Source organism: Protopterus annectens, chromosome 1.part0 (assembly GCF_019279795.1).
Source record: "Protopterus annectens isolate FY-2018-M chromosome 1.part0, PAN1.0, whole genome shotgun sequence".
In the NCBI taxonomy this organism is placed as follows: Eukaryota; Metazoa; Chordata; order Ceratodontiformes; family Protopteridae; genus Protopterus; species Protopterus annectens.
Window position 1 is genome coordinate 1,726,606,127 of NC_056725.1, and position 18,735 is coordinate 1,726,624,861.

The following is an 18,735-nucleotide window of genomic DNA, read 5'->3' on the forward strand; positions in this document are numbered from 1 at the left end:
ACAACAATAAGTTTGATGCTGAGGAAGAATTAGAGTGGAAAGAATATTTATGTCAAGTTAAACTTAATGCTTATTATCCACCAGGGTTAAACAACAAAGAAGATTTTGTTGCTTACCTGAAACACAAAGGATTAAAGCACTGAACTATTTTAATCACATGACTAGGTTTTATATAAATGCTTGGTGATGCTAAAAGTACTCAATCTGATGAAGTCTCAAGGTTAGATGTGAAAGCACTAACTGGATACTTGTTAGTTTATTGTTTTTATTTTGTGACTATTAAATAAGTTCCGAGTTTTCCTATTCAGCTTTGTTTGGTTTTCATGTTTTTTTTTTATCTAAAATTAAGTTTACCCATGCTTAAGCACATTACAGTAGCCTGTGTTCCCCCTTACACTGACTGCTATATATTCTTTTGTTATATCTGCTTCCTGCTCAGATGTGAAAACACCTTGCATTAACTTTTAGCCATAAGAAAAGCACAGTGACTACCTTTAAATAGATAAACTCAATTATGAACTGTTCTGTTAAATGTTATGGTTACCAGTTATGGTAATTGTTGTAAAAAAAAAAGAATGTAGTGTAAAAGAATAGGTGACATTTTGCACTGCCTGAGAAAACAAACACACATATGTAAAAACTGTGTTTCTCTGGAAGAAAAAAAGGCACCAGGTAGTGTCCGACTGGGCTAGAAGCCTATTTTCAGCAGAGACCCGGGGAGAAAAGCTCCAGTACAGTAATAATTAGTTAAGAGTACAAGTAGTCATGAAAATATATTAGCAAAAATGCATTTAACATAGTTGCATAAGAATACAAGTAGTCATGAGCACAAATATTAGCAAAAAATGCAATTACAGAAGGTTACATAAACAAGTTATGAAGGAGTATACTATAATATAATACAGAGATATACAAAATCTGTCAGACAATAAGCAAGTATTGTTGAAGAAACAATGAGTTCATTAGCATTAGCTGCTTAAAGGTGCTGAAGAGAGGTACATAAGAAGGGAATTGCGAAGTAAAAGGAGAAAGAAATTAGCCAAGAGCAATACGGGGGCAGAGCCAGTTACTACTGAGATAATCTTTTAGGGTTTTTTTATCGGACAAGTTGGGATTTTTTTGGATGTGTTGAGAAAGCACATTCCAGTCCTTAACTATTTTATAGGAGTAGAGGGTGTTGTCATAAAAGTTGTGAGACTGGGTAACTTTTAATATTAGTCTGTTGGAAGACCTAAGGGACCTACAATTAAAGTTAGGTTGGACCAGATTTTTTGGATTTGTTGAGGAAGAGCATTCCAGTCCTTAGCAAGAGGGAGTTGTCATAAAAGTTGTGAGATTGGGTAACTTTTAATATTAGTCTGTCACAAGACCTAAGGGACCTACAGTTAACGTTTGGTTGGACCAGGATTAAGAGAGCAGAGCAGTTACTGGGGTTGTGTATGACTCTATGAGCAAAGGTAAGTTGGTTTAGTGTTAACAGGTTGGGAAGTTCCAGCCAGCCAGTTGAGTTGTTGAAGAACGAAGCAGTGATGAGTTTTATGAGGCTGATTGGTGCAAACTTAGCTATTTTGTTATAGCAGGACTCCAGGTTATTAATGTCAACCTTGCGTAGATTGGTGAAAATATGTGAGCAGTAGAGGAAGGTAGATAGCAAGTGAGATCTAACTGTGGCTAGTCCGGCTTGGTGTGTAAGGTACAGTTTGGCCCTATAGAGAGCTCCAAGTTTGGAGTGGACTTTTTTGATTGTTAGGGAGATGTGTTTATCAAATTTTTGTCTATCATCTATAGTAACATCTAGGAGCTTGGTCTGATTTGTAGGTTAAATTTTTGTACCATTAGAGGAGTGCATAGAGAGAGGTAGTGAGCTGAGGTTGGATGATTTTTTTGTGAAGATCATTAACTTGGTCTTATTTCAGTTAAGGATGTGTTGATGGTTGGTGAGGTAATTTTCAATGTCCTCAAAAGATTTTTGCATTTTGGGTTGTAGTTCTTTGGGGGAGTAGCTGAGCAGATAAGAAAGGAAAAGTGAATGAGTGTCTTGTCAGGTCCAAAAACAGACCGTACTCATTACCTTTTTGCTAGTATTCAAATAAAATTTCAGTGCTGACCACAGGATCACATCACATCTGGCCACCTGACTCTGATTCCCATACTTCAACCTCACTAGAAACTGAGCCAGGATCTGGCACTGATGTGTCACCACACACACACACACACACACACAGACACACACACACACACACACACACACACACACACACACACACACACACACACACACACACACACACACACACACACACACCCCTTTAGCTAAGGTTTATTACAGCATCTGGAAACTATAAAATGATTCAAACTCTTCCTGCAGAAACTAACTTGCCATTTTCTGTCACCCCAGGGTAACAATTAGTTCACCACTAAAGGCAGTAGAGGAGGATCCCAGCCCAGTCTTTTCACAGACATTATGTCTCTGTCTGCATTCAGACCTGTGAGATAACATTTTTTGGGCCTAAACCAAGTCCTTTAATTTCGGGCTAATTTTCTTAAGGTTAACTGAGCTGAGCTTAACCCTTCCCTTCCAGTATCATCTGTTAAAATATATACATTTCATCAGTACAGTCTGACATACATGTATATTTCTTTTCTGTCCAGCAGGACCCACTGTTGATACATTAACACAAGTAACTTTACAATTAAATTTTTAACACAAGCATCTGTACAAATCAGTTTGATATTCAAATAACATATAATTATTTACAAAACTCCAGCTAGCTGTGCTGGCATAGGTTACACATGCACTGCCCTACTCCCTCCTGGCACTACCTCGCATCATCACAGATATTCTGAAAGAGGTTATCCTGTATCTAGTAGGTGGAGGAAGAGAAAGGGCCCCTTATGTTGTAGGATCTTTACTGTTTCAGTGCAGTTGTTGATCGTGTAGAGAGAGTGCAGGCATACCATTATTGTTATGAATATGACTGGCCATTCTTCAGGAAGTGTTAAGGAAATAGATGCTGCAAGACATGGACCACATTATCAAGCCCCTCGTAACCCTGCCAGTTTCTTGTGATCCCTTGCAGAACCATAACATCAGGTGCATTGTTCCAGGTGATGGGATAAACAATGGCCTTCGATTTCAATGTGTAGATATGGACCATGTATGATTGGCAAGTAACCCATTGTGTTTTTCTGTGTGCAGGGTACCCCTGTACATACTGATATATTCCAAATATATTTTTACAGGACTCAGCGTTGAGAGGACAGAAGTACTCCTCCTTTTCCTATGCTCATACCATGGTATTTTTACAATCTGTGCATATGTTATAATAGGTTCCCCAGAAGTCAAACTTAAAGCATGTAAATATAGTAGTAAAAATATAATAATAAACAAAACTGAAAAAATAATCTTTATAAAACTAAGAAATCAGCCAGAATGCGAAGTAAAACACATTAAAAATTAAATAAAATATAGTGTGAAATACAAATAAAGTACAGTAGTGCAACAAAAATGTATATTTAAAAAAATTACCCCAGAAAGACAATGCCCTGTGTTCCTGTATTGAGCTAGCCTGAAAGTGAAAGAGTGAAAGAGTACTTTAAGTAACCTGGTATTGTTACTCCTCTGCCATTTGGAAAACCAAAGAACACAACTAGTTATACACTTGCAAAAAAAAAAAAAAAAAAAAAAAAACACAACTAGTTATACACTTGCAAAACAAAAAAAAGAGAGTCCTAAACCATTCCACCAAAATGAACGAGAAGCAGGAACATAAACAAAGTAAATGTTTAAATAATATAGTAAATGTTTGGGAACTGGGGTTTAATAAGTAAAATATTTGGTACTCTATTATATGGGATTTTGGATCGTGTCAGGGCACAAAACTTTTCCCCAAAACCAGATGTTTTTTTACATAGAACGTATATATTTCATATTTATTATAATAGTGGACCCCATATAAAAGGTGTGGTAAAAATGGATAACTGACACGCTGTGTAGATAAAGTTTCATTTACTTGAACTCATGGCACCTAATTAGAATTATTCACACTGTTGACATATCATTAACAGTTTATCTGCACCCTTGATGGATAATCAAAGCTATTAAAATTCTTCTAAACCCACCATATTTATACTACTTGCTTAAAAAGTAAAATAAAATAATATCTGTACTACTTACATAAAAGAGGTTCTATTTTCCCTCCCAAATAATCTGTATCAATTAAAGCAACCCTTAAGCCTATGTTACTTTAATTAAAAAAGCTAAATAAAATTAAAAAGGTAAACTGAAACAGACAGCATTTTCGTTTACTGCAATTAAAAAAAAATAGAAAAAGATTCACTACATACAGAAAATCCACATACATTACCCCCAAAAAACACTAGTTACCTTAACCAATCCCTTGAAATGAAATTTGTTCTTATTAGGCCAAAATAGTGAAATAAAAGAATAAAAAAATAAAAAAAACACTAATCACAGATTGCCATCAAAAAAATATTACCAGCAAAAATGAACTTGAGTGTAACTGTTTAAGTAAGAATATGTTGTTTAAAACATAACTAAACTACAAGCACTAACATAAACGTCACTAACTATTAAAATATATCAACTGAATGAACTGCTAAAAAATAAAATGAAGACTAAAATGTACCTAGCAGCTAAAAGAAAAATGTTAATGGGACTGTTCATTTATAAAACTTACACAAACACACTCTATAAGACCCCCGTTTTTAATAGAAACGTACAGTTAATTTGATGGCTTTTTTTGGTTAGTGTTTCTGTCTGTCACCATACTGCTGTACTCTATCCTTATCTGTTCCATCATCTAATAGGGTCTATATTAATTCGACAAAAGTTTTTTAAGCGAACACCATTCCATCAATCCTTATTCAGTGAAATTCACTTCTGCAATTTGCAGAATTTACCAAGGGCAAGGAAACAATTGCCCCATAGCACAATGGAACCCACAACTAGCGAAATCAAATCTACCCAGATGGGGGGGTTTGCCCCCCCATACCCCCTCGTAACTATGTATACCAACTCTGAGATTGTACTACAGTGACGAAAAGGGCAAAGTTGTGTAGTTGGCCAACTACTTCCTTGCCCTTAGTAAATTCAGTGATTTGCAGAAGTGAATTTTGTTGAATAGGGGTCGATGGAAAGGTGCTCGCTGAAAAAAACTTTTGGCAAACTAATACAGACCCCATCTAATATAGTGCTCCCTTTGTATGTACAAATCCAAGCATATCACTTAGCTGGAAAGGCCCCATTGATTTCTAACTAGCAAAAATTAAAGGCCTTAGCTCCTTCAACTATTCCGACAGAATAACGCAACTTTCCTTGTACTTGGCTTACCTACCAGCTTCTCTGACATGCCTATGTCTTGATTTTTGAGCCTTTAAAGGCCAAATCCTCTTTGCCCTCCTGCTTTTTTGCAGAATCAATAGCTCTACAAACTCTCATACTGTTGACCTAAGTCTACTCCTATAAGTAAATAAGTCACGATGGAGAGACGGGTCCTTAACTCAACTTGGTCCATGTTACAGGCTACCACTGCAGGTCAAACAGTGTACTCCTTTGCTTACTTTTAAGTCTAGTCTTGATGATTGGATGGGTAGACGAAAATCTACACCAGAGTTATCGTATGTTGACTTCCCTTGGTTTAATTTCTTGTAAGTCATGGTATAATTAAAGTTCATGAAATTAGTATTCTTTCAGTCTTTGATGTTAGCAAAATGTACTCTTTACAAATTGACTTCTGCAATTCATACAGTTACGTGTGTTGGTAGTATATCTAAGTATGACTGTAGATACTTTTTTATTAGACCTATTGTTCCTACTACTGTTGGAACTGTCTGGATGTCTGTCTTCCACATTGCTTTCATTTTTGTCTGAAAATCCTGATACTTTATAACTTTGTATCTCTCTGTATGGTCTAATCACTAGGTGTAGCAATTTCAGTGATCGATGCTGCTTTTGTCATTTTTTTCATGAACTACTGTATATGGTTATCTCGCTTCTGTTTTTTTGAACTGTTGTTAATGGGTGATCCCATGTGATATAAATTTCATCATTCTCTATAATGCCTTGTAGTTCATGTCTTCATTGTTTCTCAGCTGTTTCAATGTTGTAGTATTTGCACAATCCCCAGTGCAACAGTCTTGCCACATTATTGTGCCTTTCAGTTTACAGTCCCTCTACTATGAGTATATCACACCCTGAAATAAGTTATGAAACTGTTTCCAATTCTTTTTCTACAGAACTAACATTTGTCTTTTTCTCCCACACGTTCAGTGGACTTTATAAATCAATGTGTATATATGTAGTCTACTGTCCTGGGCTGCCATTATTAACCTTTTATCTTTTGTTTTCAGTTCACCTGTCCTTAACTGTTCTTTCCTGCATCAAATCCTGATCAACGTGAGGTTGTTCCAGGAGATTTGTATACTTGCCACTATATTTATAGCTTTTCCACTTTTCTTTTCTTCTCATCTAATCCATCTCCTTTTATTATTTCTTTTGTTTTTTGGAATATTCAGTTGCTGTCTGATTTTTCTCTGCTTCGCATTTGATTTCCTTTTTCACTTGCCACCTGAATGCTTCTGCTAAGGTAAGGAAAGAGTTATATTAGACTCCCTTTCCACATTTTTTAAACTTTCACTATGTTTGGATCGGATTAGGTCAGCAGATGGTATGCAGTCCCACGACTGCAGGTCTATATACTTGTAATCCATTTGAAGCAGGCCCGTACCTCCTTCAGAGCTAGAAATATATAATCTTGGTAGACACTGATTTTTATATATCATTTTATAAGTGAGAAGCATTTTTGCTGTTTTTTGTCCAACTGATCCAATACCTTTTGGGGCCAGTCAGTCATGCCAAAACTTAGAACAGGAAGAGCAAATTGGTTTATAGCTTAGACTTTAGTTGTAGACATCAAGGCTGTTTTCAATATTAGTTCTACTCTTCTGAAGTATTCCTTACTTTGTTTTATTAACATTTTTTATTCACATTTGTTAATGTTTTATTGCCAGCCCTTCAGTACGCAAATATTTATACACTTCCTCCTGATCAAGTTCCTTTAGATCACATTCCTGTCCCAGATTGATATTTTCTTGGTAGCATAACTTTTCCTGCTTTAAACATTATTTTTGCACATTTATCAAGACCAAGTGACATTCTTATATCATCTGAGAAATGTTTAACTACTTTCAATACTATTTTTAATTAATAAGTCCGATTTTGTGATTGTCACCCACAGAAAGTAGAAAAGAAGTCTTTAAGCAAGGTTGTTTTCTAGAAGCAGAATTGTAACCATAAGGTAATCTTTTAAGTAAGCGGTTTAATGGGTTAAGGGCAAGGCAAAGCAACAGCAGCAACAAAGAATCATCCTGGAAAATCCCCCTTTGCATTTTTATCCCTGGAATAATAATTTGCCCTATGTCATGGCTTAACTGCAAAGTGGTTTGCCGCTGTTTTATGGTTACTGTAATGTAACTGATCGATGTGGGATGTAACTTTTATATCGCTAAGCACTTCTTTATCCACGAATGTGGGATGCTGTCAAATGCTTTTTTGTTGTCTGTCCATGCCATACCTAGATCCTTCCCCTTTTACATTCTCTATTATAGCTTTATTTAGCAACAAATGTTCCATATAACTTTCTTATGTTACCCTTTTGTTCTGTTGCCATGATCGAGTTTTTTTCTAACTGACTATAAACTCTGCATCAGTTGCGGTATATAGTTTGTACATCATTGGAATGCAAGTTTTTATAGGTTCTTAAGTAAATAATTGGCTAGCTGCCCTTGTGGGCCATTTTAAATGTAGACAGTTTCCCTTTTTGTGCTTGAAATACTCTCTCCTATTTAGTTAGAGACTGGTCTTACCCATCCCATGGTTGATAATTATATTACCCACAGTGAGAATTACTGGGATCAAATCATATAGCAATAACCCACGCCTGGGTGTGGGTAATGCTAAATTTACCCACGGTTGGCGTGGTTTGGTCCCGAGGGCGAAGCCCGAGGAACCAAACAAAGCCAACCGTGGGTAAATTTAGCATTACCCACACCCAGAAGTGGGTTATTGCTATTATACCATGACATTATTTAAGAAAAGAAACTATTACTTTTCTTAAATAATGGCATAGTATAATGCCTGTTTACTGCCCTTCTGCAGATGTCTGGCATCCGCGGCAGTTCTGATGTACTGCACCCGCGCAGTACATCAGAGTTGAGCAAAAGCAACGGAGAAAGCAAGATCTCCGTTGCTTTTTTTAGTGTCTCGCTATGTTAAATGAGTTTAACATAGCGAGACAGTTTTAAAATAAGCAACGGACATCTCCGTTGCTTATTTTAAAACTGTCTTGCTATGTTAAACTCATTTAACATAGCGAGACAGTTTAAAATAAGCAACGGAGATCTCCGTTGCTTATTTTAAAGCTGTCTCGCTATGTTAAACCCATTTAACATAGCGAGACAGTGTTTTAAAAAAACGAGTTATACTAATGGAAAAAAGTCCGGGCGACCGGACCTTTTTCCATTAGTATAACTCGATTTACAACGGGCACGCTGGCCAATCAGCGTGCACGTTTTGGGGGGGGGGTCATGGTATAATAGATAATTTGAAGGGATCTATGCATGGGATACAGGATTTTGGACTTACCCCTGTCCATTAGTTGTACAGGGAGCAGTTCTGGGGTAAATTTTCCGTTTCACATCCATAGATGCGAATGTGGATTGGGATACCACAGTATTGGTATCCTATGTGAGATATAACTTTCCCTCCAAACAATTCTATTGATGTTGCAGAAGAGGTTTAGATCCCTAGACTGAGTATTCATGATGCCATTTGTCTTGATAATGTACAGTAAATCCATCAGTAATCTGTCAGAGGATGCCTTGTATGTCAGACACAGGTCACTTTTTCGCAGTCTGTAGGATATATAGTATAATGGCAGGGCTTTGAGTTGGTCCATATAGGACATGTTGTTTAGGCATTTTGGATTTTATTTACTTTATGTAGTCTGTTTCTTTCATTGATCTTAATATGTCTTTCCATCTGTATTAAATCAAGCAACTTGCCCCTTACATCATTTTCTTCTAAAGATTCTTTGCTCTCTGTTTCCTGGGCATACTACAGAAAATTCCAGAACATCTTCCTGTGACGTATCCTCTTCAGTGGCATTCTGTCTCATCTGCTCTTTCTTCATATGGAAACTCATTGGCCTATCACACCACATCATTGTCTGTGTCAGAGTCGTCACTGTTTCCTGCTACTTTCCTTGCTGTGCAACTCCAACAGAACTTTTGTACTAGTTTCCTACTGAAGGCTCCTGAGCATCGTGATGTGACAAGTCATGAGATGCCTCCTGTTCCACCTGTTTCTCCTTCGTTTGGGAACTCATTGCATCATGCTGTGACATTACCTTTGTTAGAGTTTCTACACTAAATCCTTCACTTCGCAGCTAATCAATAATTTCAGTTTCTATTTCTTTAACTTCTCCATTACTGATCTTATTTTCTACTCTCCCCCCATTATTTTCATATTTTTTGTGTTGTGAAATTTTCCTGTATTTCTCTTCACATATCTTTGGTGTTGATTTTTTGTATTAATTAGTTTTACTTTCTCCTTTGCATAAATATTGCACCATATTAAATATCTTTTTCTTTCCCGTGTCCATTTTTCTTTTTTTATACCTTTCAACAATCGCTGGGTTTTGCTCTTTATATTTTCTCACTTCTTTTTGCTGCTTTTTTCCAGGCGGCCCAAAGTTTCCTCATCTATGTAATGTTTTTCATGGATCTGTTGTATTAATGAATGCAAATATGCATTTGAAGCTTTTGGCTGCTTTTCTTCTGCAAATATTTTATTTTTTTCCAATTTTTCTGTTAATCTGTCTGAATGTCTTGTATCTGGAAATTCTTCTTGCATAATAATAAAAGTACATAATTTCTTCCTTATCCTCAATAGTCTACTCTGTCATCTTTCTGGCTCTTCAGTTTGTGTTTTTTGTGTACTACTACTACCTCCTACAACAGGTGCCCAGCCTCCACATGAGCCTGGCCTAACCATGTTGTAGGAACGTTCCCATGTCTTGATGATTCTAGGCTGCCATTTTTTCCCAGTTCTTGCAGCAGTGTGCACACCAGGATTGGGCATGTTTTTATCCTGAGATCTGTGTACCCAGCTTTTTTTATTTTTTAACCTCCCTCCCTCTATGATGTATGCTATATTAGATACAGTCTATATGTCAGTGTCGTCTTGGTGAGATTTTGTAAAAACAATTAAAAAAAGGGAGTGAAACACACCAACTGAATTCTTTTCCTGCATCAATTTCTATCAAAGTACTTGCCTGTGTTGAACTGCTGCAACTGCCCATTTATTGTCATTACATGGAATGAGCAATCCACAGAGTGTCTGATACCCAGGCAGTCACAATGAGAGTCTCTTTGTTTGACCATAACCCTGCCCATGGTGGCCAAAGTGGGCACCTGGCATACTACAAGGGCATACTCTGCTCTATTGTTTGATTTATGCATGCTTCCATGGCCCTCCATAAGAATTTCCATCAACAACATGTATTCATCAAACCCATATCCCTACAGCCTTTGGCTATCTGCAAGCCTTCAGTTGCATGGGAGCAGATTGGTGGATTGAGACCCCATAGTCCCTATTCATAGAATGTGCATGTAGGCATAAATTGATAACTGCCATCTTCCCATGTCTAGCTGCTCAGTGCCTGAGTGAATTCTGGTTGTTGGTGTCATAGGCGGGACTTTATCCCTGTATGCCACACAGCCAAGCATCTACTAACAAAATGTTTTCAAAAATTATTATATTATTTTGGAATTTATTTCATTAATTAACTTTACATTTTTAGCTAGACAGATTTGCATTGGTGAAAAAGATTCCTTAAGCTGAACAAAAATTATATTCACTATTTCTCCAGTATGTGGCAATAATGCAAACCCCAAAAGGTTTTGTGCTGCATGTTCATAAGATTGCTGAAAGTGCACAGGGTGCCGTGATTATGCTCTGACATTAGAAGAAGACAAGCTTGTGAAGTGCTGATAACATCAGGGCTTATAGAAGGAATAAACAGGCACACTGCTGGAAGGCAGAGAACAGAGGCACCTTTTAAAAACTGTTAGAACTTTCCTTTGTAATGCTTCTAAACAAAGTGTCTTACATCTTTTAATGCTCTTTGTCCTTCACAGGAACACTTTGTATATGCCTGTTGTCTGGTTGATGATGCTAACATATTTTATTGTCTTAAGCCAGTAAAACACTTCACACTGGTACACTTTTTCTGTAACTGGTAGTATGTGCTGCAGATAAAGCTGCATGCAGTACAAATAATTATGATTGGGTCTCACAGATCATAACCAAGATACTATGTGTTTTTGATCTAGATGCTTCACTCCTGAGGTGAAGTTATTGGCATCCAGGTCTAGGAACACGTAATATTTTGATTATAGTTAGAGATCCAGTCATAATCCTTAATGTTCATCTTACAGTCATTAGTTACAGTATTTATCTCTCTACTAACTATTTGGTAACTTGGTAGGTAGACTGACCCAGAAACCCTTTTCAGCCACAGGCTGTGTTCACAAGCAATGAACAGTGCAAGTAAACTTAAGTTATACACTTCAAATATGATAAGCTTATTATGTTTTCATACCTGGTAAGCTTTAGTAAGTTCATATGTACTTAAACAGTTTTTATAAAGTTGAATGTTGTGCAGTTCTTATGCATTTCTAATAAAGTAGCAGTTTTATATTAGGGTTTATCAGTTCATGTGTAGCAGTACAGTTTGACTGCATGAAATTGCTTCTTAATGGTTTAAAATAGAAGTTCCTTGAAAAAACTCAAATGGAAGAAAATAAAAAAAAAAGAGAGAGATTTACAGATATAGGTCTAGCTACTAAGAAGATAACACAGAAGAAAGATTTAAATTGTAAAGGAAAACAGCTGAAAGACTGTAAACATTATTATAATTTTAGGCCTTTTAAAGAATGTGTCCATTATCCCTAAAATATTCATAAGCAACTTCCTTGAAGTATCTTTTCTAACTAGCAGAGGAGTAGCTAGCTATACTGGCACATGTGGCTGTTCTCTGATCGGCATCCCATCTAAAAAGCTGTATGACTTGAAGAGCAAGAAAGTGAACTGCTTGCTACAGTTTTAATAAGCAGTTGCTACAGTTTATGCACACAGAGCACTAAAGCCCTTAAACTACTACATAAAACTGTTATTTGTGTTGTGTTAAACTGTAGCATACAGCTTTCTGTATTTGCAGCAGGTAGCTGGTACAGTTGTGCTACACACCGAGCACTAAACACTTCAATTCTGACGAGAAATGAAATTAAGACGGATTGGGATCTGCTGATTGCACTCCATAGCGCTTTGCACCTGGGGCAGCTGTCTCCTTCACCCTACGCTAGCTATTTTGCTGCTGCTGCTAATCAGAACAGTCATAGGCTACATAATCAATGTTAACTGTTTCTTTTTTCTTGATTGTAGTGAGCATGAGCTATTTTATGTCATAAACACAGGGAAAATGTACCAAAGCAAATGAAGACAGTAGTATACTACTTATTTGAACGAGTAAACATAACACAATTTTCAGTACAGATTTAAACATGCACCGTTAATTGGGAATGCTGGCTAAATAAAAAGCAGTAGGGTTCTGCAGCAGGTCTACAGTTGATGAATTCTGTGTGTCAGTGCATTACTCATTAATTTAATGATATTTGTGGATATGCATTCAAGTAACATGCACTACCTTTTTTCACAACACAGGAGAACTTTTATGAGAGTAGGCCCTCATTTTCTATGTAGGTATTATAGGATTGTTAATACAAATGCACTCTTCTCATAGAGGCTTATGTATGTATAAGCCTGCCTGCTGTTGGATGATGGGTAGATAAACAGAGGGCTGTGTTCTTTTAAGATATAATGGGTGAGGAACTCACCCCCACCCTCATGTTAGAGTTCAGTTCATTAGAGACGCACTGATTTCCTTAATGATTGTAGCCTGAGTCTGTGATGTAGAGGAACCGAGTCTTGACTGTGACCTAGGTGACTAGGGTTCAGTTAACAGTGCCAGCTGTGGTTGAGCCAAGCAGAGGATGGGAGGAATGAAAGGGTGTGGTCTGCTCCCCTCTCTTGGGGGATGGGGAGGATCAAGTACATTCCTAGCTGCATTGGGCAGTTCAGCTTCCCTGGTAGAGACTATGGAAAATAGTACTCTTGCTTCAGGGGGCTGAGCTGGGCAGGGCTGCTTGTAGGGAGCACTGCAAAGTGAAGGGACATTTCTCCATTGCATGTGTCCTCCCTGGGTCTTTGTTGGGTATATGCAGGTACTAAGGTTAAAAGTAAAAAAAAAAAAATCTGAAACCACCACTAATGCCTGTTTGAATGATGGCTGATGACAGTTGACCTGCACCCTGTTGATAGGGAATGAATGAGCCAATTGACTGGTAGGAGGCCAATGTCTGACAGTAGGGGCAAAAAGATTAAAACAAAACTTTCTTAATGTTTGTAAGTTAAATTTTATTTTTAGACATCTGCTGGAATGCTGGTTGGAAGACTGCACCTGTATGTATCAAATACTTTCTTCAGATAACTGTTTTTTTCAGTTATGTGTTCTTTTCACTGCTAGTCATCATTTGCACTGATACAAACCTGCATAGCATTTTTATTATCTCAGATTATTACCTTAGTAGCTGGTTTTCAGTTGCAAAACCGTTTTACTTGGTTAAGCATCCTTACAAACCATGTGAAGACATCACTACTACTACCTTTGTGCTTGTAATGTCTCCTGTTTTGAGCTTGCTGTTTTCAAATGAAACTCATTACCTTGTATGCTCCTGGTGCTAATACTTGCTGTAGTTCAGTGATTGCTGTGAATGTCATGCAAATGTTTTGAAAATGAGACTAACTGATATCACTGTAACCACTCCTAATGTATATTATATGTAACTAACCATTTTAAGTGAATAATCTCTGTAACATTTACCTTTTGGCATGAGGTGTGGCTTCAAATAGTCCTTTATGGGTCAGTTCATTTACCAGTTAACAAAATAACAATAGATCATTTGAATTTGGCTGGAAAGATGGAGAAAAGCTTGACTGGAGCACCATCAGTTACTATGAAGTGTGGGAAGAATCAGTCTGCATTTCCTGAAGGAAGTAGCAGTCTGAAAATTTTGCATAAACCACTATGTTCACAAATGGATAGGAGTTTGTATTTCTTTCTCTCTCTCTTTTTCTTGCATTCCATTTATGTGGGCAAGTCTAAGAAGTTAATACAGTGGCATGTGTGTGTATCTGTGTATATGCATATATATATATGTGTGTGTGTGTGTGTGTGTGTGTGTGTGTGTGTGTGCACATGTGCACAACTTTGTGGAAGTGTGTTTTTTTGTTTCGCAGTACAACCAGAAGATCTAGCTATACGTGCAATATTATTATTTTCAGTTTTGTAGCAACATAAAACGTTAAGAGCATGGAGAACTGTTTCTGTAGACATGTAATTAATACTGTCATGGAATTTATCAGCTGATTTCTGAACAGGCACTAAGAAAACATATTTTGTGATCATATTTTACTTAGTTAAAGAAAGTGGAGAGCATCAAACTAAAGCTCACAAGAAGTATTTGGCTAATGATGTTTCTCGTAAACAACAAAGGCGAAGCCATGAATTTGCAAGATCAAAGTCATACCCTAATTTCAGTGAGTTAAATACCTCTAGGGATTAGCTAACTATACTGGATTTCCTTATCTTGGTTATGGGACTTGAGCATCTTATATAATGGGAATGTGACCTTAAAAATTCAACTTTTCCTTTCTTTGTGGTATTTTTACTTCATTTGCAGGTGATGTTCCTCAGTAAAAGATGCTCATGAGCTTTTTCTGCAGTTTACTAGTGGAGTAATATATTTTATGGTTCATGCAGCTTTGCACAATGTATCCCCAGCTGATGCAGATCATTAATTTGTTTGAACTTGCCTCTTTATCATTAATTATATGCAACAGGGTAATTATCAGCTTATGTACATATCTGTTGCTATAATGTAAAGTGCTCACAAGTTATTTGGTGGAATGTCAAATGGAGCAGATTTCCTGAGCATCTTTTGATCTAGGTGTGATAATATTTTATATACATGTGTAGCTATGATAGAATGAAAGTTAAATAACTTTTAACACACACTTTGGGGACTTATTACAACATTAAATAGCAAGCACATTAAACCAACTTACTTTTGGCCACTGGATATGTTGATTATACTGACTTATTTTCTGTTCTGCCACCCTGGTTTCATTGCACAAGCAAACAGCAATGTATCTATTGTATATGTAGGTCAATTGGTGACTCCAAAAAATTTCCTGTAGGTGCTCATGCTGTGGGTTTTTGTTTGTGCTTTACCCCCAACAAGTTGTGGGGTAGGCTGCATATCCAAGTGACCTTGAACTGGATATAGCGGGTATCAGAGAATGAAAGACTGAGAAGTATGCATGCCCACTGGCATAACAGCCCTGTCCCTTGACTAGCCGTTGATAATTTTAAGTTATTTCTGTCTTTACTGTAGTTTAGCTAAAATGTAAACTGCTTTGATGATCACTTTACTTACAATATGTTTGCTGTTTTCTACATAAAACATCAACTGTGTCCTCTGCCTTTACTATAATTTAGCTGAAATACAAACCACATTGTCAAACATTTTATTTGTAGTATTTCTTTGATATTAGATGGACAAAAGGCCAGTCCATCACAGACTATGCTTTTTTACCTATAAGTGTGCTGTGCAGATGTATATTTATTTCATCATTTAACAGCTGAAAAACCTTGGAAAACCCTGCTTAACTTGTATATGGCACTGTAATGTTTGTGTAGCTGTCACAAATAGATCCAGTGAGCCATGTGTTGGTTTAATGAGCTACTTAGTGCCCACTGTATACCTGGTTTTAATGTGATAGTAGCTGCAGTTGTGTTTTCATCTCATTATGTAGCAATGAGCTGCTTGTTACAGTGAAAGAATAAAATGTCTGCAGTGGGTACATAATTGCTTTTTTAACAGAATAAATTGCAGTTGAACATTAAGGCATGACAAGTGTGACTTATTGTATGGTATGATTGATCCTTATGCAGGTCACATACAACATAGTTAAGTGTGCCTGTATCCCTTGGAGTAATTATGTTTCACAACCTTGGAATGCCTTAGTGTTACAACATTGTGATTGTTTTCCAGTAGTAATATTGGTGGTTTCTGTCCTGATTTAGACTATGTTGTACCATTGTGTAATGACATTGCTCAGTGATATCGTCATCTATATCATTATGCTAATGTTTAAAGCTTTGTACCAATCATCTTTTGAATTCCTATTTATTTCCTAATTGATTATTTTGCGGTGCTAACAAGATTTAAAATATGAAAAAAATTGCTAAATCAGCTTTAAAATGAACATCTTCACAGTAAAATGCATTGCAGTAGGTCACCTGAAAGAACAAAGTTCACATAATCAAGCAAGGTAATTAATGAAGCAGTTAATAAACAGTGTGGGCTGCATGCTAAAATTAACATTGTACTTTGATAACACAAGGCAATTATATATTTTTTTCTCGGGCTTTTCTTCATCAGATCCAATTTCAAGAATTTTTAGTTTTCAAGAATTTAAAACCATCAGATGTTATAAGCAGATGGAAATTTGTACATATGACCTACTGGAGACTGCCTCATATAACAGGCATTGGTACACACGATCTCCTCTGACTAAAGGCAGAAAGTCTACAAATGAAGAATTTAGGGGTATATATGTTGAAATGCACCCACATTATGTCTGTGTTCCTTAAACTGTGTTTAAATATTTTGGGTTCATTACCCCATGCTCCGATTATCATATCTTCAGGTCATTGTGTATTACTCATGATATGTGATCATATGTTCAGACTCTTCAGATGTCATACTAGTTCAGAAATTATATACAGTACCCTTACACATCACAGTGCAGCTAATACTGCCTTGTGAGAAGTAAACATAATTGTAGGCATACCTGTTCAGGTAGTGTACTTTTGTAAAAGCTAAAAAAAAGTCTGCAGTTCTTCTTTCCATGTTTTTACATTCTGATTTTGATACTTTCTGGAGAAATCTTTGGTTATGATAAAAGCAGTCAGTCACTGAATTTAGATATTTCTTAAAGCATAACCAGATAGTATTAATTAAACTAAATCTTTATCATCAGGAATGCAAATCTGCTGCCATTATTAAATATACTGAATGAGAATAGCTTATGTTCCTTGAAACACTTTTTGAAGATTTCTTAAATGTTGAACCAAATATACTTCTAAGATATGTGACTTTTTTCCATTTATTAGTAATACTTCATGTATTTTGAGGGAGTGGGGGAATAATTCACACTTTAAATTTCTCTGTTTGTTCTCTATCATTTAGTACAGAAAATATCCATGAGGGATGCATTCTATCTCTTCTCATAGATTCTTTTTTTTGATCCTTCATTGATCAAGTTAGTCCCACTAGGCTAATGCCTCTTTCAGGGGAGACTCTAAGTGGTATCTCTACTACTAGATGAAATTTAGCCAGGGCATTGGGAAACTTGCCTTATTTTCGGTAGGTGCCATGGGATATTTTACAGCCACCTGAGCCAGAAGTGTGCAGTTGTAAGACAAAGGGACAGCCAACCTGGGAGCAAAGTGTTAGGGGGCATGATTGAGAAATGCAGTTACTGTGTCTTAAAGAGCTGAGGGGGCATGGGTCTGGCTGTAGGAAGTCTGTTCAAATGTACCCATTGGTTTGCTACGCTGAAAGAATGAAGGATTAAGTTCTTCGGTTGAAGAGATGAGGGGGTGGGACTCTATATCAGGAATGGGCACTGGATGCTAGATGAGCCAGCCGTGGCTCTGACATGAGCTACTACAAACTCAAGTAGATGGGACCCTAGTTTAATGTTTCAGCCAAAGGTGACACACTCAGGAGTGCAGTCCCCCTACAACCTTCTATCTAGTCTTGCAGTACAAAGATGAATGTTAAGCTACTGACACTGTGTTATGTAAAAAAGTGTCCCAGTACCACTATAGATCTTTATCTTTTCCAGTGTCTGGCACTGCCTACTGACTGTACTACATATTACTTTCAGTTATTCTGTGATACCTAAGACTATGAGAGCCACACAGACAAATAAACCAACGAAAAAAAGCAGAAATAGCTGAAAAACGGTTTTACTTCAGTTCAAGACAATATAACAAGTGTATTTCACATAAAACGATAATACAATCCGTAAGCACTTTCGTTTAGCTTGTGCTAAACTTTTTCGAACAAGTAACACATCACTTCCTGTTAGTTAAATACTAACTGAACTAAATCAATTAACTCTAAAAAGACGAACAAACTGTGATACAGTTAAAGAGACAGCAACAGTGTATCAACCACATATATATATATATATATATATATATATATATATATATATATATATATATACTATTATATTTTTAAATAACATATATAAATTTTGTTCAATAAAATTCTTGTAAAGTGTATACATTTCTATTTAAAAAGTTATTATAAAAAATTGTTTAAATCTCTCAACGAAATAAAATAAAATAAATCTAAACATATCAACTATCCAGTGTGAAACATCCGAAACTGAAGGTATTAAAATACTAGGAACAATAAAGAAGAACATAAAAACATAAAAACATGAAGCTCTTT

At 36.4% G+C, this 18,735-nt stretch overlaps 1 protein-coding gene across 2 annotated transcripts in view; it reads left to right on the top strand.

Moving 5' to 3' along the window:
* The window catches only part of STXBP5 (syntaxin binding protein 5), a 3,006,986-nt gene that overhangs the window by 2,698,958 nt on the left and 289,293 nt on the right, over window positions 1-18,735 (top strand). Inside the window, exon 23 of one of the 2 annotated variants that reach the window (XM_044068842.1) lies at window positions 14,621-14,740. The exons of the other annotated variant lie outside the window; for it this stretch is intronic. Within the exon in view, the coding sequence (XP_043924777.1) occupies window positions 14,621-14,740 (120 nt within the window). The remainder of the gene's footprint in view (window positions 1-14,620; window positions 14,741-18,735) is intronic. 2 annotated transcript variants of the gene reach the window in all.